The sequence below is a fragment of the Lonchura striata genome, chromosome 22 (assembly GCF_046129695.1).
Source record: "Lonchura striata isolate bLonStr1 chromosome 22, bLonStr1.mat, whole genome shotgun sequence".
NCBI classification, from domain to species: domain Eukaryota; kingdom Metazoa; phylum Chordata; class Aves; order Passeriformes; family Estrildidae; genus Lonchura; species Lonchura striata.
In genome coordinates, this window is record NC_134624.1 from 290,683 (window position 1) to 310,450 (window position 19,768).

A 19,768-nucleotide genomic window follows, 5' to 3' on the forward strand; every position below is an offset into this window, starting at 1 on the left:
CACAAGGCTGGTGAAGAACAGGGCAAAGAAAGCACAGGAAAAATGCCATAGAGGCACTTGATGGCTCTGGATGTGACATGATCATTCTTACAAAACCAAGTTTTCCTTCCATCTGTTTGTTTCGGTGTTTGAGTTGAACAGAAATGTAGGCAACAGAGTTTTCCTCTCCTTGCAGACATTCCCTCCTGCTTAATCACCTCAGGGATGCCTGTGGGGTGTTTGTTGGGATCGGGAACCTTTGGCACAGCGGATGCAGCCACTTCCTTTCCCCATGGCTCACTTTTTCCTGCTGTGAAAGGGCGACAGAAATTAATTCAGGAGACTTATATGACCTGACTCATCGGTGCAGGTCACGCCTTGTCACAAAAGGAAGAGGGAAGAGAGGGCAGATTTCTCCCAAAAGGAAGAGGGAAGAGAGGGCAGATTTCTCTGAACACCTCATGCAGCAGCTGTCAGCTCTCTGGCACTGATGGAGAGTTCAGCTCCTGCATCCCCCACTGAAATCCCTGTCTGGCCACCCCCAGGCCAGCATCGGGCAATGCTGCAAGATCTGCTTTAGGCAAGAGGACCTTACACTTATCCCTTCCCTTCTCTAATCATATTAAGCCTGCGGGATGAAATTTTTGAGAGGATTTCGACTTATAAATTCATTTTTCAAAATGACCGAACGCTCCACTCAAAGGGAAATTCCCTGCCATTGCCATGCTAAAGTCTTTACAACCGACCCACAAAAAATACACTGCTGTGGTTATGCCAGCACGAGCTTCCACCTGAACAACTAGCTGGGGTATTTGTCCTGGCAGCTGAAGCCCTCAGAGCTGGTTTGGAACGCTTTTCCTGGAGCTGCGGCTCCAGGACTGCGGCTCCAGGACTGCGGCTCCAGGGCTGCGGCTCCATGCACTGCTGCCTTGCAGCTCCAGGGCTGCGGCTCCATGCACTGCTGCCTGTGGCCCCATGCACTGCTGCCTGCGGCTCCAGGGCTGCGGCTCCATGCACTGCTGCCCGCGGCTCCAGGGCTGCAGCTCCAGGGCTGCAGCTCCATGCACTGCTGCCTGCGGCTCCATGCACTGCTGCCCGCGGCTCCATGGCTGCAGCTCCATGCACTGCTGCCCGCGGCTCCATGCACTGCTGCCTGCAGCTCCAGGGCTGCGGCTCCATGCACTGCTGCCTGTGGCCCCATGCACTGCTGCCCGCGGCTCCATGCACTGCTGCCCGCGGCTCCATGCACTGCTGCCCGCGGCTCCATGCACTGCTGCCCGCAGCTCCAGCGCTGCAGGCACCGCCGCCCGCCGGCGCTCGCAGCGGCTCCTCCCAGGAAGTTCCAGCCGCAGGCGAAGCCTTTCGGGCCGGGAGGAGGCAGAATGCGTGCCCGGGCAGCCCGGGCGGCTGTGCCAGGCTCTGCGGCGTGAAGCAGCGCGTAAAGCTCCATGTAAGTTGTTTTTGTCCCCGCAGTCCCTCTGGCAGCTGCTTTGCCCCACTGTCAGCTGCCCTGGCGCTGCCGCTGTGGCCCTGCCCGTCCCCGGTGCTGGGCACATCCCGTGTGTGCTGGGGACAGCCGTGTCCCCAGAGCCTCCCGGCTGCACCCCGAGCTGCCAGGGGGGCTGGAGCAGCGCCGGGATGGAGGAGCCGGCTGCGACCCGCGGGCTGGGGCGGTGAGGGACCAGTCCCCGAGGTGACCTTCCCGTTGTCACCTCCAAATCTCCGCTCAGCCCAGTGCCACCCTTCCAGAGCCAGCCGCGTCCCGGTCAGCTGCTGCCCTCAGCCCTGTGCGCAGCTCTTACACAGCTCTGGAGTTTGCTGCCATCTGATAAAGCCTTTTTTACTGCCACACTTTGATCCTGTCCCCTGCAGGGTAGATCCCCTCATTCCAGGACTCCTTTGCAGTGTCCCCCCACATCTCAGTGTCATGCAAGCACAAGGTGGAGATTTTACTGTCATAAGCAATATGATGCTCTGGATTCCAATTTTTCCATAAATTGTGCTGTTTTTTCCCACTTGACAAACAGATGTGAAATCCTACTCAGCTTGCAGCTGCTTTGCACCTTTTTCAGAAATAACAGAAAATGCAGACACTGGGGACGTGCATCCGGCATGAAAGGATGGAAAGTGCCTTTAGGAGTATTAAGAGCTTACCTGTGAGCTGATCAGCTTCAAATCTATTTTAATTAATTTTTTAGCAGATGGGTAAGCTAATTCATGGCTGGTCATAATAAAGGTATATACATCCTCCAGCTTCATTGCTTTTATCTCAAGTACCTAACAAAACATTCACTTATTTTAGCTTAAATACTGCATGTTTAAGAAATGCTGTAGAATAGTTGAAAGAAACTGAGGTGAAGGAACAGGCTGCATTTTACACACAGAAATCCATTTGTTTGGGACCTTGAAGGAAAGATAATCACCAAAATCACTTTAGAGATGGAAGGTGACATCCTGTTAATTGGAATAAAACTTGTGACTAAACCAGAGCTGCAGCAGCTGAGAGACCAGAGATTCTCTGTGTATGCCAGGAAGGTGAAAGTGTTGCAAGGGAGGAAGGGCAGAAGCAAGAGTTACCTGGGCTCAGTGACACTGGATGGGAGTGATTGTCTCAGCCCTGTCCTTTGTCTGGGAATTGCAGGTCTGTGCCTGCAGGAGTGAGGCAGCAGGAGCTGTGGCATGCTCAGGAGAGCGGGACCGTCCCTGCGTCACTTCTTGCTGGAGAGGAACAGCAGCGCTGGGCACAGCTCGTGCTCCAGAGAGGTATGGAATGCCCAGTGGGACTGTTCCTGGCTGGCAGACAGCCCAGGGCAGCTCAGCTTGGCAGCAAGAGCAGACAGAGCACATCAGGAAAAGCCACGCTGGTGCAACTTCCTCTGTACCTGTTTATTTCCAGGGAGTGTTTAAAGGATCCTCATAAGTAAGGGGATATCCTTCACAGAGGAGAAGGCTCCTTGTTTGTGGGGTTGCTTCATCTGATGGTCTCTACTAGAGCCTCTTGGCTTGCAAAATACTTGGAAAATATCAGATCCCACTCAGAGATCCCAACATATAGAGCAAGGCAGTCATACCCAGCAGAGAGTCTGGTGGAAGGTCATGGATGCCAAGTGTTCTGCACTGGCACCCAGGTCTCCTGTGTGGCTGTCAGGCAAACTGCACCTTCTGTCTGGGGACAGAACAGGCTGAAACAGATTTGAGGGCTGCATGGTCCTGAGCCTGTGTTGCTCTCCATGGCAGTATCACATGCAGGCTGGGATAGGATGGGATGGAGGGAATACCAGAAAAAAAAGAATTTGTTATTTCTGTTCCTGAAGCAGACAAGGCCTTTCCTCAGAACTGGGAATTTCAAGGCTTAAGGTACCTTCTTCCCTCTGATCCCCACCACACTTGGTCATTTTAAATGAGGCTAAATTCTCTAACCTGTGGCCTGCAGCAGCCCCACCTTGCAAGAACAGCACTGGAGCTGTTAATATTTTACCTCCAGGTATCTTTTACTTCCCAAGCCATAAATCCTTCTGCTCCCACCCAAATCAGCTCAGGCACCAGGTCTTGTGACTGTAACAGCCATGAGCTTGTGCAGAATGAACAGAGGAGAGGAGAGGAGAGGAGAAGGAGAGGGAGAGGGAGAGGGAGAGGGAGAGGGAGAGGGAGAGGGAGAGAGGCTGCCCTGGAGCCAGTGACTTCTGCTTGTCATTGGCTACCTGCCTGGCACCAGTGTGGAGCAGAGTCCACCTGGTGCCTTGTGAAACACAGGGCTCCTCGGCTGGGTGTTTGCAAAGATCTCTGGTAAGGGCTGAAGCTGTATAAAAATCTAAGGACCTCAACACAGAGCATCCTTGGGGCACTGCCCAAACTCTGGTGCACTACTGTGGAAACAGCAGAGAGGAGCAGGTAAGTCCTGCTGCAGCTGAGTGTTGGGAGGAGGCTGACCTGGTATCCCCCCCACCATCCTGGGACAGCAGAGCACAGACCCCTGCACATCCCAGCTCTGCACCTCAGCTCAGTTGCTTTCACATGCCTTCCTTGTTGTAGTTCAAATGTATTTTATTTGCTGTGGTGACAATGGTTTTCTTGACTCATTGCTTCAGGGCTGCCCTCCTTGTGCCCCCACGCTGGCTCTGTCTGGTGCACTGAGCATCATTTGTCTCCAGTTTCCAGCCCCTTCCCTGTCTGGTACCTTTTTCCTGCACTGCTGAGTTACTAAATTCTGTCTCTGCTGCTTTTCATCATCCTCGTGATGAATTCCCCATAAAGCACATCTAACTTTCTCCCACTGTGCTTATCCAACTGGAAGGAGGGTTTTGCTTTCAGTGTTTCGTACTGTCTTTCCTCTCCCCTGAGCCATGATGTGCATGGAAATTACAAACCAGTCACGGCATGGTACCTCAGTGTCTGTACATCACACTGACCTCTGTGCTCTGCTCTCTCATGTCAGTACCTAGTTGCTGCTTGGGTTTGACATGAACTTTAAATAGAAAATTGCACATTTGATAGGATCTAGAGCAAGCCCCCTCAACAAGCACTTCATCAGGACAGAAGAGGATCTACTTCTGCTACTTCATAGAGCATCATGGGATAAAATAGTTTGTTCTTCTGTGAAAAGGGGGTATTTAATGACTTGTAGAGTAAGGAGGTCCTTCCCATGAAGATGGAGAGGTTATGAAAGGTAAAAGGCTGAGGTCTGGGGTGCTTGGCCTGGCTGTTACGGCCTGGCTGAGCTTGACCCCGTGACTAATCCAAACAGGTAATGAGGTCTAAGGCATTGCCACCTCCCCAGTGAGTGTACAAAAGCTTCTCTTGTTCATTTATTTCCCAGTTCTTGTTGAAACTTGTAAATGAAAGCAGAAACCACTGTAACAGTAATACTGCTCCAAGATCAGTCAGGAACAGCCCATGAAGCAATACTAAAGGGCACACCTTCTGTTGGGAAAAACTTCCCTGGGAAGACCACAGCTCCTCATTTGTGGCCTCATTTAAAAGCTTTAAACTCATTTTCTTTCTCACTCTCTGCAGGCAAAAATGTCAAGGCCAGTGCAAGCTCGGAGGCTGGAGGGAATAGATAAAAATATCTGGTGAGTTAAAAGAATATCTGGTTTACCCAGGTGGTAGATGTGGTTTTATGCATCCTAAAACCAAATTGAAACCACAGTAGCCACACAGCACAGAGCAGAAGTTTCCTTCAACTGCTTTGCATATGTTCAGGAAGCACATCAGAGCAAGTTTTTCCAGAAGACTTTACCATGAGTCAGTGCTGTACCTGCAGTTCTCACTGCAGGATGTATTGGTGTTTTGCACCACTGGGCAGGCAGAACCATTGCCCTCCCTCTGACCCATCCACTCAAATGATCCCAGTGGCACCCAAATCTGAGCCAAGTGTTTGCTGCACACTGGCTGCAGCCTGGCACCTGCTCCAAGCTCACCCTGGGGCACCACAAGCAGAGAGGCAAGGGAAGGGCTGCTGCAATGCCATTTCCATCCTGCCAGCACAATGTAGCATTGGGAAAGCTGTGTGCTGGAAGAAGAGATTTTAATGGTCTTTTCCCAAGGCCCTGCTGTGTCTGGGTTCAGGCTACAAACTGCCAGTGAACTGGCTCTTCTTTTGTTTGACATGAGCAGCGAGTTCAACTCACCTTGCCCTCTGCAGAGGCCTTAAATGTCTAGTTGCTAAATTTTGCAGAGCTGGTATGAGCTTGAAAACCTCCAAGTCCCCTCTTGCTCAGTCCAGTGTGATCAGAAACACTACAGGATTTCAGCTGTGACCACACACTGACCACAGGAGCTGTTTCCTGGGAGAAAAACAGTTAAATTAAATTAAATTCACAGTTCCCCCAGTGCAGTAGTTCATCATCCTTGGTTTAATTGCAACAGGTCTGAAATGACCTTGCTTGGTCCTGCCTGCCTGTGAGCAGCAGGAAGGCTCTGCAGGAGGGACTCCTGCCCCACTCCCTTCCAAAGAGATGCTGCGAGCAGACCCGATGCAGCACATGGCTCAGACCTTCTGAAAGTGCTTTTGTTTCCCTTCCCTCCAGGGTGGAGTTTGTAAACCTGGCTGCTACCTACTCCAAGGTGAACCTGGGCCAGGGCTTCCCCGACTTCCCTGCACCAGACTTTCTGACAGAGGCACTCAGGAGAGCCCTCGGCGGGGGGAACCACATGCTGCACCAGTACACCCGTGCCTTCGTGCGTGACACATCTCCCTCCCCAGCACTACCCCCTCAGTCCCCACCAGCCCTGGCTGCTTCAGAGCTCACCAGGCAGCAATAAGCAGGAAAAAGCATGAGACAAAACACACATCCAGCCTCGACCCACTGTTCCCAGTAACTCCCTGCTTTACTGGGATGTTTGAAGCAGCTGGGCTGGAAGATCTCACAGGGCTCTTGGCTTCCCAGTCCCCTTCCTAGGGTTTATCCTTGGTTTAGGAATCTTCTGCAACCCAATTCCAACCCTACTCTCACCCCACAGGGCCACCCACCTCTGGTGAAGGTCCTAGCCCAGTTTTTCGAGAAGCTGCTTGGACGAGATCTGGATCCTATGACCAATGTGATGGTGACTGTGGGGGCATACCAGGGCCTGTTTTGCTGCTTCCAGGCTTTAGTGGATGAAGGTGATGAGGTAACCCAATAGAAGGGCTTGTTGCAGTGGCAGCCTTCCCCCAGGGGACCTGCAGGCTGGTTTGTCATTGTCCCTTTCCAAAGCAAAACCAATTTTATCCCCATTCTGCAGTATCTGAGCTTCCAAAGGAAGAAATTATCTGCTACAGGGCACTACCTCATTTCTGCATAAAGCAAAATAACCCTTTTTGTCCTGAGTGTCCATCCTGACACTCTCCACAGGCAAATGCAGGTTCTGTATTACAGTAATTAGGGATTAAAATGTCCTGTGTCTCCTATTGCTCTCTGTACTCCTCAGGGAAGGTCTGAGCAGGGCCAGGAGGATGCTGACATGTCCCTTTCTTCCAGGTGATAATCATTGAACCCTTCTTTGACTGCTATGAGCCAATGGTGAAAATGGCTGGTGGGACACCTGTGTTTGTGCCTCTGAGGCCGGTGAGTGGGTGGAGAAGGGAAGAGTCACAGCAGTTAGCAAAGAGGTGAGTGGTAAACAAGGTGCAGAGGTAGCAAAGCAAACCCAAGATTCCCATGTTCTCTCTAGAATCCTCCAAAAGATGGAAAATTGATGTCTAGTGCAGACTGGCAGCTGGACCCAGCTGAACTGGCTTCTAAATTCAGTGAGCGGACAAAAGCCATCGTCCTGAACTCACCCAACAACCCTCTGGGCAAGGTAACACTGCTGGCCCAGCTGGGCCCTGAGCTGCTGGGGTGCTGCAGCCACATTTGCAGTGCAGGAGTGACTCAGCCTGCCTTGCACACAAGGGAAGTGGGTGTTGTGGGGGACCACATGCTGTGCTCAGTCTCCTGGTTTTTAAGCCTTGTCTTTTGTGCCAGCAGTGCTTTTGCCCTGTTAAACCACTGCAGCCAGCTCCTGCCCCTCCCTGGCATAGGAGATGGTGCCAGGAGGATACACACAACCTTCAGAGACAGGCAGGGACAGGCAGGGGCTCCGAAATGCTCCTGCTGTACCTCTGCTGCACTCCGTGCCTGCTGCAGGTGTTCAGCCGCGAGGAGCTGGGGCTGATTGCAGAGCTGTGTGTGAAGCACGACGTGCTGTGCATCAGCGATGAGGTGTACGAGTGGCTGGTCTACGACGGGAAGCAGCACATCCGCATCGGTACGGGGCAGGGCTGGGCTGGGCGGGGCTGCTCAGGCCAGGGAATGGGCTTTGCACTGGCGGCCCCTGGAAATCCCAGGAGCTGCCTGCATGCACAGCTGTACTAGGCATGAATCCCACGCTGAGGGTATTTTGCTGCCACGCCAGGTCCAAAACAGAAGCTCTGACTTCAGAGCCAGTCAGAGGGAAAATCTAGAACAAAAAGCCACTTGGCTCCAGTGAAACTGATTTTTTTTCCCATGCCTTGAAAAGACAGTTTTGTGACTGTCTCTAGTGCCAGGAAATCCATTTCAACACAGTTTCAGCCTGTTCTTCCAGTTGGAGTAACATGCCATCACCTTGATGCAGGGTGATGGTGCTTGGCATCTCCGAGAGCCCCTGGGGCTGGGTACATGACTGTGAAAATGCTTAATTAAAATGAGATATTCTTGAGAACCCTGGCTGCTTGCTTGGGATGTGCTTTAAGGCTCATGGTGGACAGACCACGTGCCATTAATGCAGCCCAGAAAGGAGCATGCTGAGCTCTGCCATTGGGGTTTCTCTCCTCTCATTGCCAGCCAGCTTGCAAGGGATGTGGGACCGCACGGTGATCATCGGGAGTGCTGGGAAAACCTTCAGTGCCACTGGATGGAAGGTGAATATCCCATGTGGCACCTCATGTCCCCATCCCTGTCCCTTTGCCACAGCACAGCACTGGGGACACTGTGGCCACGCTCTGCTTTGAGTCTCGGGGTCTGGAAGTACCAGAGGTGCTTTATGAAAGTTCTGTCTAGAAAGTGCAATGAAACCAGCACAGGCACAGAAAGGGGAGCCTGCTCAGGCAGCCAGAGACTCACCATCTTCTTCCTCCTCTCCTGGCCACAGGTGGGCTGGGTTGTGGGACCCGACAGGCTGCTGCAGCACCTCCGTACTGTGCAGCAGAACTCGGTGTACCACTGTGCCACAATTGCCCAGGTAAGGCAGCTCCCTGCACCTGGTCCTGCAATTCCCAAGCCCTCAGAGCAGGGGTAAGACATGGTCCTCTTCCCCACAGCTGACCTGAAAGGCACACACAGGTGATTTGTGGTGCCCTGGAGAGGCTCCTTCCTCTCTCCCTACAGTTGTTCCATGCCTGGGAGAAAGGGGAGAGTCCAGCCTGCCTGGGGTATATTCCTTATCTTGCATTGACAAATTTAAGAGGCAGTTCAGAGGGGCTGGAGGCAGAGAGCTCCCTAATCACTTGTGAATTGCAGGAACTTCAGTTCCCAAGAAAGCCCTGAGCATTTTCCCACTGGGCATGGCTCCTCTCTCCTTACAGGAGGCCGTGGCTCAGGGTTTCCAGAGGGAGCTCATGCTCTATGGAAAACCAGAGAGCTACTTTGTCCAGCTGCCCAAGGAGCTGCAGCAGAAGAGAGACTGGCTGATTCAGAGCCTGGATGGTGTGGGGATGAAACCCATCATCCCAGAGGGCACCTATTTCCTGGTGGCAGACATCTCCCCGTTCAGTGAGTCACCTGCAGTCCTGCCCAGGTGGGCTGGGTGTGGGGCGTGGTACTGCTGGCAGGGACAGGAACCTGCAGAAACGACCATCAAAGTATGGATGGGCTGCATGTTCCCCATGCCAGCTGCAAGGATGTGGGCTTGGGGATCGGCTGAAGCTTCTGGCACCTGCCTCAGCCTCTGTCCTGCTGTGCTTCTCCTGCAGAATCTGATGTCCCTGATGTCCCCAACTCAGATGAGCCCTATGACTCCAGATTTGCAAAGTGGATGGTCAAGAACAAGGTAAAAGGGTCAGGCCCTTCCTGCTGCTTTACCCTGGGTGGGTTTGTGCCCACTGTGCTGGCTGTGCCCACCCAAGCTCATGGCTGGGGGGCCTGGAGTTCACCCACACTGGGGCACAGCAGGCTGCAGGCCAGCCCCAGAGCAGGACCCTCAGCTCCCTGTGCTTCCTCTTCCCAGGGGCTTGCTGCCATCCCGCTCTCCGCTTTCTACAGCGAGGCCCACAAGAACAACTACACCAATTTCATCCGGTTCTGCTTTGCAAAGGTGAGCTACAGAACAGCACTAGGAAGGCAAGGTTGGGAGTAATAATCAGGGCTGGCTTAATGAGAGAAATGCCAAGAAGAAATTCAGGATGTCTTGGGCATTGGAGCCCCACCATGACATCCCAGCTGGAGCAACCACTCCTGCAGACCCATGAGCTGGGCTGGGGGCACCAGATGTGCCAGGGCCATCCTAAACTTTGTCCCATCAGCATCCTACATTTCTTGGCCAAGGAAGGGACTCTCTAGGTGCCCCTTTAGCTGCCCAGAGGCTGTGCCTGTCTCATACTGAACCTGCAATGCTTCAGAATGAGATCAGGATTTTTGTATCAGCAATGGCTGCAGTGAGGGGGAATAAGATTTGGCTGGGAGCCACTGACCAAACCTGTGGTATTTTTTAGGAGGAAGCCACACTGAAGGCAGCAAGTGACATATTGCAAAAATGGAAACAGGAGAAAACCAGCTCCTGAACACACTGAGAGAACCAGGCTCTCCTTGGTTCTCATCTGCCCCAGCTGCTCTTCTTCTTCACTTGTCTACAAACTTTGGTATGTTCTTACTTCAGTGCTTTCAACAACGTTTTCTGTCAGACAAATGGTTATGTTTGTCCAGGCCCAGGGCCTGGGGGACATTTTCAATCACTGTGCAATGATTTCAAGAAGTGAGACTTTGTGTGCACTGACAGCATTTGACATTTCTTACATATAAAAACTTTGCTAATCAGTTCTGGGATGTGTTCAGCAACACACAAGGTGAGGATGGTTCCTGGGCTCTGTCTCACCACCAAATTCTGAAAAGGTGTTTCAGGACCTACCTTAAAGGCCGTGCTGGAGGGTTAGTATGGTTTGTGTTGCTCCACATCCCCACTTAGGGCAGCATTTCTACCAGCACTCACGTTCCCACAGGACTAGACAGTATCACCAGCCATCAGTAAGGTGACTCCTATAATCCTGACAATTACATACCCAGTGAAATGACATTTCCCATCATAAACTATTTTCCCACTATTTTTTTCTGTCCCTCTCTGGAGAAAATTTGTTCCCCCCCAGGAAACAGGCTTTCACCAGTAGCCTGGCTATTGTCAAACCTTCCTAATTACTCCTGGCACTTTCTCAGGGCTTGGCAGCATCGTCCAGGCTGCAGAGCAAAACCTTCTTGCCTTTGACAAATGCACACAGTGGCTGGGGAGAATGGGCACCTTGGCTTTGGCTGCTCCTACTGCTGGTGGCCACCACAACCTCCCATCCAGTCAGCTGGTAGGGTAACACGAGCAATTCTGGAGAGGCAATTCTTGCATCAGTATCAATTTCAGCCTGGATAAGAGTGTAAAACATCATCATCAACCACGCAGGAGTTGTGTACAACAGACTGTGTGATGAGTGTTTGTAGCAGTTAAGTTATTAAAGTGGAATTACTGCAATCATGGAAGAGTAAGTGTCTCTGTAATGACTGCAGGACTGATGGAGCTCTCCGTGAGAGCTTCCTCATCTGTGCTGGGTCCTGTGATGGTGGCTACTTGTCCCACTCAGGCTGGTGGGGAGAGCTCCGTAGGCTTTCCATATTGGGCTGCAGCTGGTGATGCCAATCCCCTTGGAGGCAGAGCTGCATGGGCCAGCAGGAGGGAGGGAGGGAAGGAAGGAGGCAAACAGCCTCCTGCCTTTCCTGGTGTCCCACCTGCTTGCTCTGCCTGGGTGGGTGAGGGTGTTGCTGAAAGCCCCTTTGCACCCATGTACGTACCAAACATGGGGAGAGTCGCTGTCGTTGAAATAGAGAAAGAACCGTGCAATTAGATTGTTAATACGAAGATTAATTGTAACACCTCCACATGCGTGGGCTCTTATGTAGATGATGACACAACCTGCAAAGGGCAGGGTTCATCTATCTACCCATCGTCCAGAATACACGCAGGGCTTGTGCAAAGACACGCAGAGGCGAGTACGCAGATTTTACACACACACACACACAGAGTGAGAGACACCCCGCACCCCGCACGGGAACTGCGCTGTTGCTCGGGGCTGCCCGCGGGGTCACCCATCCGCCCGCGGGACGCGGCCGACCCTGCTTAGCTTCGCTGTCGCGCGGGCTGGGCGGGGCCCGCGCCCTCCGGCCAATCAGCGGCGCGGGGCGCGGCCGGCGGCGCGGGAAGATGGCGGCGGCGGAGAGCGGCGCGGGGAAGCGGCCGCGGGGCGCGCAGGTGGGCACGGGGGGCCTGGGACCCGCCCGCGGCCCTGAGGGGACACGGGGCACCCCCCGGATCCCGCTCACGCGTGCTGTGCCCCGCAGGTTGTGGACAGGAAGGTGGACTGGCGGCGCTGGAAGCAGGAGAGTAAGGAAGGCCGGGCACACGCCGGGGCTGGGGCCGCTCGGAGCGGTCACGGCGCGGGGTGTAACGCCAGGCGCTGTTCTCCGTCCCAGGGAAAGCAGAGACGAAGAAATGGAAGGAAATAAAGCTGCTGAAGAAACTGGAGAAACAGCGGATTCGAGAGCTGGCAGAACAAGAAGCCCAGACGCAGGAGGAGCAGAAGGAAGACAGAGGTGATGCCGCTGTGAGCCGACAGGGAGACCTGGGTGGAAAGCGCTAGAAAACCTGTCTGGTAAAAGGCAGTCCATGTTACCTATTAATAGGAAAGGTGTTACTTCATAGATCAGTCGACATGCCCAAACAGGCACAAACACTGTCACTAGAGATCTTTCTTAAGAGAAAACCAGTGATTGAATCTAAGAAGCAGAAGTTGCTTTTCCCCCCACCACGAGTGCAGCTGAAGCAGTAAATGGTGCTGCACGCTGGCTGCCAGGCCGTGGCTCTCATGTCTCTGCTCCCCAGGCCGTCAGCACACGCTGAGCGTGGCCCTGCCCGGCTCCATCCTGAACAACGCGCAGTCGCCGGCGCTGCGCACGTACCTGGCGGGACAGATCGCCCGGGCCTGTGCCATCTTCTGCGTGGATGAGATCGTGGTGTTCGACGAGCTCGGGGAGGATGTGAAGTAAGGCAAAGACTGAAGGAGAGCATGCTCAGATTCACAGGGATTCCTCCCTCTGAGGGTGCTGAGGCCTTGGCACAGCTTTCCCAGAGAAGCTGTGGTTGCACTGTTCCTGGAAGTGTCCCAGGCCAGCCTGGATGGGGCTTGGAGCAAACTGGGATAGTGGAAGGTGTCCCTGCTCATGGCAGGAGGTGGAACAAGTTGATGTGTTAAGTTCCCTTCTGACCCAGGCCATTCTTTGATTCTCTGAAGAGCCATCTTGTTCTGCACAGTATTTCCTCTCAGCTTTCTGTTCCTTCACTCTTTTATTAAGCTAACTGCATGTACCTGCTCAGTGCCAGGGATCACTATACCCCAGGGAAAAAATGTTGACTGAACTGCCCTGGCAACTTAGATTATTTATCCTAACATGGAGCTGACAAAGCAACAGGAGGCTGAGTTTTCCTGTACCCTTAAACCTTGCTGTGGAGGGACAGGCCATCTGTCAGGACATCTTCCCGACATCCTGCCACATCACACTAATACATAAAGATCAATAAACAAAACTGAAAAAGGTACTTGGCTTGGAGAGAATTCCAAGGATGATTTGTTAACAGACTGCCTCTGAAGCAGCCCTCTTACAAGGGTTAGAGAGGAGGGATGTGCTGCTATTGTCAGATTAAGAAGCAAGGCTTGGTCTTCTGGAGAGCAAACCAATCTCATTCTGAGTTAACAAGCTGCTTGCTTTCACTTTCAGGACCGTGGAGGGGGATTTTGAAGGAATTGGGAAGAAAGGCAAGGCTTGTGTGCAGCTGGCTCGGATCCTGCAGTACTTGGAGTGTCCTCAGTAAGTTTGCTTTTCTCTATAGTCAGCTCCTTTGTGTCAGAACAGAGCTAGAATTGAGATCCAGATTCCATAAAAATATCTTTTAACCTTTCTCTGGTGACAGGTACTTGAGGAAGTCCTTTTTTCCAAAACATGAGGATCTGCAGTTTGCAGGTAAATGCAGTTGTCTCTCTCCTTCCTGAGCTCTGGCTCAGTGTGCGTGGGACAGCCAGGGCTTTTCCCCTCTTCAGCACTGGACCTGTGAGGGAAGGAGCAGGGAACACCTGCACCTACACCTGTGTTTTCCTCTCAGCTCCTCTTTGCTCTGTGCTGTTCTAGGGCTGCTCAACCCCCTGGACAGCCCCCACCAAATGCGGATGGACGAGGACTCGGAGTACCGGGAGGGCATCGTGCTGGACCGGCCAATGAAGCCAGGCAGAGGCTCTTTTGTGAACTGTGGGATGAGGAAGGTGTGTCAGTTACCCACAGAAGCCAAAACCACCTCCCTTGTCTCTCTGGCAGATTTGCAGCAGCCAGGGTGGGCACTGCTGGGTTTCTGAAGGCTGCAGTGGGCTAGTGGGGGTTTAGGGCTGTTGCTGTCTTGTCCCTTCTGACTTGGCAATGTTTGTGGCTTCCCAAGTCCCAGCAGGCCCTGGAGATCATTGCTTTACTGCTGCAGCTGAACCTTTGAGTAGCAAAATAAGCTTCAGACAGATGAGCAAGCCCCTGAGCCCACACACAGAGCTCCTCATCCCAACTCCAGACCACCACTTCCTCAAAGGATTCCCGTCCTTCCCCAGTCCTTCCAGAATGTCTGGTGCTGATGGTGACTGTCATTGCAGGAGGTGCAGATTGACAAACAGCTGAACCCTGGTCTGCGAGTCACCGTGCGCCTGAATGAACCCCAGAATCCAGGTAATCCATGGCTCCAGGAGCATCTGTAAACTTCAGTCCTGCAGGAGCTGGTCCTTCTGTATGACAGGTTTGAAGGTACCCAGTGGTTCTGCATGTTCCCTTCGCTCCATACACAAATTTAATAACACCCTCACCATGCCTCCCTCAATAACTGTAAAGAACTGTCAGCTCTTCTTCTCAGCAGTAAACAGCCCAAACACACTCAGGCTTTCCAGAACTCAGATTTTCAGAATACTTACTCACATTCTGGAAAATGAGAGGGTGATGTTGCATACCAAGTCAGTGCCCTGTTCTAGGAGAAGCTGCTGGCTGTGGCTGGTCAGATCTCACCAGATCACAGGGGCTGTTAAACCTCTTTGCTTTCTTTCAGAAGCCAAAGTGCGGAAAGGCACCGTGGTGTCCTCGCACCACCCCCGGACAGTCTCAGGCCTTTACTGGGGTTACAGCGTCCGCCTGGCCTCCTGCTTGAGTGAGTATCCACAGAGATTCTCCACCTGGGCATCCACACCAGTCTCAGGGCTACTGGCTGCATGCATCTCTTTCCTAGAAATCTTGTCTGAAGGAGACTTGCACATTACACATGCAGCCAGCAGCCATGCAGCAGTCAGATTTTAGGGCTGAAACGAGGCATGAGCCACTTAGACACCCTCCAGGAGTCTGCCTTGTAACCTCCACTCACCATTGCTCCAAATGGCTGCACAACAAGAGATGAGTTGATGCCCTTCTCTATTTCCATGATGACTACATCCCGCTCATTCACATCAGAGCCAGCAGTCGAATTTGAGTTCAAAAGCCCTGGAAAATTCTTTTTGTACTTTCTGGTTGATTGGACCTTGTAGGAAGACAAGCTGTTAGGGGATGGTTCCTGGCGCTCGTCTTGAGCTTTGAGGAAAAGGATCCCTTGCAGCAAGGGAATTACATGGGAAAGAGGAGTCATTCTGTCTCCAGCTGCACTTGTGGCACTGAAAGCAACTCCTCCTGCTGCCACCACTCAACCATGGAGTGTTTAACCTGTCCAGAAGACACCTGAGTGAGCACATGGCAGCAGTAACCCCAAACTCTGTTTTCCAGGTGCTGTCTTTTCCGAGTGCCCATTCAAGGAAGGTTACGATCTCTCTATTGGGACCTCAGAGCGGGGCAGCTCCGTGGATCAGGTCACTCTGCCCTCCTTCAGGTTTGTGTCCTGCCTGCTTGGCCTCAACTCGAGCTCCCAGTGAGGCTGGTGCAGGCAGCAGAGCAGGGGAAATACCTCACAACAAGGCCAATTATTTTCCTCTTTCTCTGGAGTTGGTAGCAGGGATTGTCACATTGGCCAGATGCTGTGGGGCTTTGGTGGGGAGGCAGCTGCAGTGGGCACCATCAGCAACAGATACAGCTCCCTGCTTCAGCAGCCCACAGGAGCTTGGATGCAGACCTAGACAGTCTGCCTCTCACCCTTGTGCTCTCCCCAGGCACGCCCTTGTCGTATTTGGCGGCCTTGAGGGCTTGGAAGCTGGGGTTGATGTGGACCCAAACCTGGAGGTCACCGACCCAAGTGTCTTGTTTGACTTTTACCTGAACACGTGTCCCAGCCAAGGCAGCAGAACCATCCGGACAGAGGTAGGGCTGATGGTACTGGGCGGGCACAGGGCAGTACTGGGTGTCTGCTTGGGACAGTGACACACAGTGCCCAGGTGTGCTCTGACTGGCCTGGCTCTGCTGCAGGAAGCGCTGCTGATCTCTCTGTCTGCGCTGAGACCACACATGGAGGAGGCTGTGAAGACACCCAGAGACAGCTGAGGGAAGGGAAACCACTGACCTTGCCCTTGGGGAGGCAGCTCTTCAAATGTGGGGTGCTGGGCAAGTCCCTCCAGGAGCCTGGAGTGACCAAGGCACAGTGTGACTGGAGCTGGCAGCGCTGCCCAGCTGTGGAGGCCCAGGGTCAAAGAGAGACACCTCTCTGAAGACAATGGCCTCACCCATAGGCAGGTGCAGGCTGTTAATGCCACAGGTTATATTGGTATCACCTGATTCAATTGCTCACTCTTCCTTGTCTATACTCCCTCTAGAACGTTCTCCTGTCTCCTATTGGTCCTGGTTTGCTGCAATGCTCCATCCCTGTTACTTCTTTGGTTCCCCAGTTGGCTGCCCCTCCTGCACCACTGGTACTCAATTCCCGTTGGCCCTTGGCCCTCAGACCTGCCCCTTTTCCCCCCCTTATAAAACCCTGTGTCCTCAGTCCCGTTTTGTCTCTGTCCTGGAACCCTCTTCATTGTAATAAACCAGGTTTGGAGCTCCACACAGACCCGTCTCTCGCCTCATTTGTCAGCAGTTTAAGCAAGCGTGCTCTGGGAGTGCAGGTGGCTCACAGAGGTTGGTTGTGGATGTGCCACAACACCCAACCAGGAATTCACTGCTGCTAGGAGCAGCAAGTCTGTGCCCTCCTGCCTGCACAGTCCAGCCAAGAGCTGGTTGCTGCTTCCCAGCAGCTGGCACGAGCAGACTTGGTCTCAGCAACTCAGACATCTGGGTGGGAATAAAACAGTGTGGAACCTCAGTTGCTGCGAATTCCAGGTGTGTGTCTTCAGGCAGTGCCTCTGGAGCGATGTGGCCTTCAGACTGAAACAAAGTCAGAACTTATGCTAAGAAACTGTTCCTGCCTCAGCCTGATTTCCCCCAGCCCCCCTTCAAGGCTTCATCTTTCCCAACAGCAGGAAGGCTGGAGCTTCAATTGAGCCTCAGCACTAAAACACATCATCTCATTACAGTCTGGCTCTGTCTGTGATGCCTTAAGCTCTGCCTACAGTGAGCTCAGACAGGAAAGCAGCTGCAAAAGTTGGCTCCATCCTCTCCTCCTCCTGCTGAGATATTCAGAGCTTTGGTGAGAGCAGGTAAGAAACAGCCAATACCATGGGTGTTCAAAGCTTTACTGCTAAAACCATCTTCTGAAAGAAAACAATTGCACAGTTATTCAGCCACAGGAAGGCAGGAACTTCTCTACTCCCTTGGCACCCACCTTGCTCCCCTCCTTCCCTGCTAAACAGCAACAGTTAGCTGACTTCCCTTTCTACCTCAATGAGCTTCACAAAACTCCAAGGCAGCAGTAGATTAGGGGCAAATCCTAGAGAGCTACTACAGTGTCAGGTGCCCCTGAGCCTCCTGCAGGACCACTCTGGAGACCTGTTGTGCATCTGTGTTTCAGTTTGACACAAGGGGAATGGTAGAGAGAAGCACAGGTTTGAATCTTAATTCCCACAACTGCACAAGGAACTATGATTGTCAGGTGACTGCCAGTCCCTTGCCAGGGGTTACCTGTATTTGCTCTAGTTAGGGTTCACTGCTTTCCAGCTGTGATGGCTTTCAAGTTACTTGTTCTCCTGAGGATGTTTGGGACAAAAAGGAGCCCTGAAGCTCGCTCAATGCTTTCGATGGGAACCAGGAACCGTTCCAGGGGGATTTTATCATCCACAGGGCTGTTGGGCATCACGTAGGAGCGCAACTCAATCTCCCCACTCTCCTTTTCCAAGATGAGCACCTTGAAGAAATGGGTGGGGACAGCCACGTTGTTCTTCCCAATCACCTGGTACTTCACATACATCTTCCCATCGGCCTCCATCCTGCACCAACAGCAACATCCCAGGTTATTTCTTAGTCTGGTGTCACTCCACCCCCTCAGTGAGAGCCCCCCCACAGGAGGCAGCAGCTCTGCTCCTGCAACACGCCTGTAAAACATGGCTGGGGCAGAGGCCATGTGACATGGTGAGGGTGAGCTGTGCATTGGGGCTGCCCCCAAATCCTCTCCCTGCTGGCTCTCTTTAACAGACTTTCCAAGCTATTTCCTGCCGCTGAAGAGATCTCAACATGAGACAGCTGCTCTTTGGTGCTACGTGGAGATCTTGAAAAATAAAATTGTGTCCTTAAGTGGAGAAGTAGTCTGTGACACTGAACCTGAAAGCTTTATTCTGCAGGGATGGGGTCAGCAGTCTAATCTGGTAATCAGCTAATTTACTAATTGTTAAAGACTGCAAACAAAAACAAGCTGTGGCTATACTGCAGCTCAACAATGCCACTTGACTCATGAAATAATAATCTGAATGGGAAATACATAAACTAATCCTAAAAAGGTACCTTTCTACAGAACCTCTGTGCACAGCTGGTCTCACCTACTGAGAAGGCCCTTAGTAGATGCCTCCTGTGTGGTCCTTTAGCCTCTTTTCCTTTGCCAGCACAATACATCTTTTGGGTGCCAGTCCAGCTCAGCCCCTGTGTTTACCTGGGCAGGAAGAGGGGTCCTGTGCAGACGTAGACATTCCTGTTGTTTCTTGCCAAGCTTCTGCAGTACTTCTCAAGGTTATTCCAGGCATTCTGGTTTAAATGAGGATTCTAGAAACACAACCAGTAGTCAATTGCTGGAGTATTTCCTCACTGTTCAGAGTAACACATCTCACAGAGCCCCAAGCACTTTCCATACCCAATCTCCACTATCACCTCTGCTTTGGGAGCAGTGATGGCCTGGTTTGCACACCCAGGGCAGGACCCATTGCCTAAGGCCTCAATTTTTAGCAAGTGTGCATCTACCTGTTTAATTCTGCTCCTGACAGGAGCTGCACTGACCGTGGTCTCTCTTTCATGGCTTAAGAGGCGCGCACACACACAGGTGCATTTGCACAATTCCTGTTATTAAATTTAGCAGGAAATCGGCACCTCCGAGTGACTTTGGCCCCTCTGCCTGAAGTGCAGGCAGACACCGGGACGCTCCCGGGGGGTTTCCCGCACGGAGCAGCGTCTGCCCTTGACCGCGGGCAGCTCGGGCCTCCCCGCAGGGCTCGGGCCGTACCTGCGGGGCGATGTTGCTCAAGTAGAAGGTGTCCCGCATGGCCTTCTGGCTCCACTTGTGGTTGGCGGCGGCGGCCAGGTGCCCGCGGTCGAAGCCGCTGCCGCGGTAGTCGGCGTTGGTGGCGCGGTGATATTCGTGCACCGAGTCGTCCTCCTGGAAGTCGCAGGCGGCGCGGTCCGAGGAGCCGCTGAGCGTGTCGCGGTTGAGCTGCTCGATGACCCAGAGCGCGCTGCGGCTCCGCGGGTCGTAGCACAGCACGTAGGACTCGCGGCTCCGCAGCTGCGCCAGCCCGGGCAGCCCGTACTTGCTCAGCTCCGTGCGCCCCGAGCCCGGCGGCGCGGGCAGGCTGGCCGCTGCCACGGCGGGCAGCACGGGCAGGCGGGCCAGCAGCCCCTCGGCCGCATCGCCCCGCTGCCGGTGCTCCCGGTGCTGCCGGCGGGTGAGGGCCGCGCCCAGCCCCGCGCCCACCGCCAGCGGCAGCGCCCAGCGCGCCCGCAGCATGGCCGCTCCACCGCGCGGCGGC

At 53.3% G+C, this 19,768-nt stretch overlaps 3 protein-coding genes across 7 annotated transcripts; 2 read left to right on the top strand and 1 right to left on the bottom strand.

Moving 5' to 3' along the window:
- Positions 1 to 1,326: 1,326 nt before the first annotated feature.
- KYAT1 (kynurenine aminotransferase 1) lies at positions 1,327 to 11,148 on the top strand. Of its 5 annotated transcripts, XM_021551435.2 has the most exons (14): positions 1,327 to 1,429; positions 2,621 to 2,742; positions 4,993 to 5,051; positions 6,009 to 6,159; positions 6,442 to 6,591; positions 6,939 to 7,025; positions 7,132 to 7,260; positions 7,587 to 7,707; positions 8,265 to 8,341; positions 8,572 to 8,661; positions 9,005 to 9,191; positions 9,392 to 9,468; positions 9,646 to 9,732; positions 10,130 to 11,148. In XM_021551435.2, the coding sequence occupies exons 2-14, from the start codon at positions 2,659 to 2,661 to the stop codon at positions 10,196 to 10,198; spliced, it is 1,368 nt and encodes a 455-aa protein (XP_021407110.2). In that variant the 5' UTR covers positions 1,327 to 1,429; positions 2,621 to 2,658; the 3' UTR covers positions 10,199 to 11,148. The 5 variants fall into 5 exon arrangements, 4 of the variants coding, with proteins under 4 accessions (XP_021407110.2, XP_021407111.2, XP_021407114.2 ...); XR_002467394.2 differs by lacking the exon at positions 10,130 to 11,148 and having other exon boundaries at positions 9,005 to 9,216; positions 9,646 to 9,667; XM_021551436.2 differs by lacking the exon at positions 6,442 to 6,591.
- Positions 11,149 to 11,854: 706 nt separating this feature from the next.
- On the top strand, positions 11,855 to 16,711 carry SPOUT1 (SPOUT domain containing methyltransferase 1). The gene is made up of 12 exons (XM_021551312.2): positions 11,855 to 11,922; positions 12,012 to 12,054; positions 12,144 to 12,263; positions 12,553 to 12,712; positions 13,446 to 13,535; positions 13,639 to 13,688; positions 13,854 to 13,984; positions 14,357 to 14,429; positions 14,800 to 14,898; positions 15,501 to 15,603; positions 15,881 to 16,028; positions 16,134 to 16,711. Exons 1-12 carry the CDS (start codon positions 11,875 to 11,877, stop codon positions 16,206 to 16,208), a joined length of 1,140 nt encoding a protein of 379 aa, XP_021406987.2. The 5' UTR covers positions 11,855 to 11,874; the 3' UTR covers positions 16,209 to 16,711.
- Positions 16,712 to 17,319: 608 nt separating this feature from the next.
- Positions 17,320 to 19,746, bottom strand: ENDOG (endonuclease G). The gene is made up of 3 exons (XM_021551395.3): positions 19,246 to 19,746; positions 18,682 to 18,791; positions 17,320 to 18,025 (listed from the first exon to the last, which is right to left on the bottom strand). Exons 1-3 carry the CDS (start codon positions 19,744 to 19,746, stop codon positions 17,743 to 17,745), a joined length of 894 nt encoding a protein of 297 aa, XP_021407070.3. The 3' UTR covers positions 17,320 to 17,742.
- Between the last annotated feature and the right edge of the window lie 22 nt (positions 19,747 to 19,768).

Coding starts and splice junctions, on each gene's coding strand:
- KYAT1 (XM_021551435.2), top strand. CDS start 2,659: ATGCTCAGGAGAGCGGGACCGTCCCTGCGTCACTTCTTGCTGGAGAGG. Junction 9,192..9,391: donor GGCAGACATCTCCCCGTTCA/GTGAGTCACCTG, acceptor CTTCTCCTGCAG/AATCTGATGTCCCTGATGTC. Junction 9,733..10,129: donor TCCGGTTCTGCTTTGCAAAG/GTGAGCTACAGA, acceptor GGTATTTTTTAG/GAGGAAGCCACACTGAAGGC.
- ENDOG (XM_021551395.3), bottom strand. CDS start 19,746: ATGCTGCGGGCGCGCTGGGCGCTGCCGCTGGCGGTGGGCGCGGGGCTG. Junction 18,792..19,245: donor TGAGCAACATCGCCCCGCAG/GTACGGCCCGAG, acceptor TTGTGTTTCTAG/AATCCTCATTTAAACCAGAA. Junction 18,026..18,681: donor GGACCCCTCTTCCTGCCCAG/GTAAACACAGGG, acceptor CTGTTGGTGCAG/GATGGAGGCCGATGGGAAGA.
- SPOUT1 (XM_021551312.2), top strand. CDS start 11,875: ATGGCGGCGGCGGAGAGCGGCGCGGGGAAGCGGCCGCGGGGCGCGCAG. Junction 13,536..13,638: donor CAGTACTTGGAGTGTCCTCA/GTAAGTTTGCTT, acceptor CTCTGGTGACAG/GTACTTGAGGAAGTCCTTTT. Junction 13,985..14,356: donor TGAACTGTGGGATGAGGAAG/GTGTGTCAGTTA, acceptor CTGTCATTGCAG/GAGGTGCAGATTGACAAACA.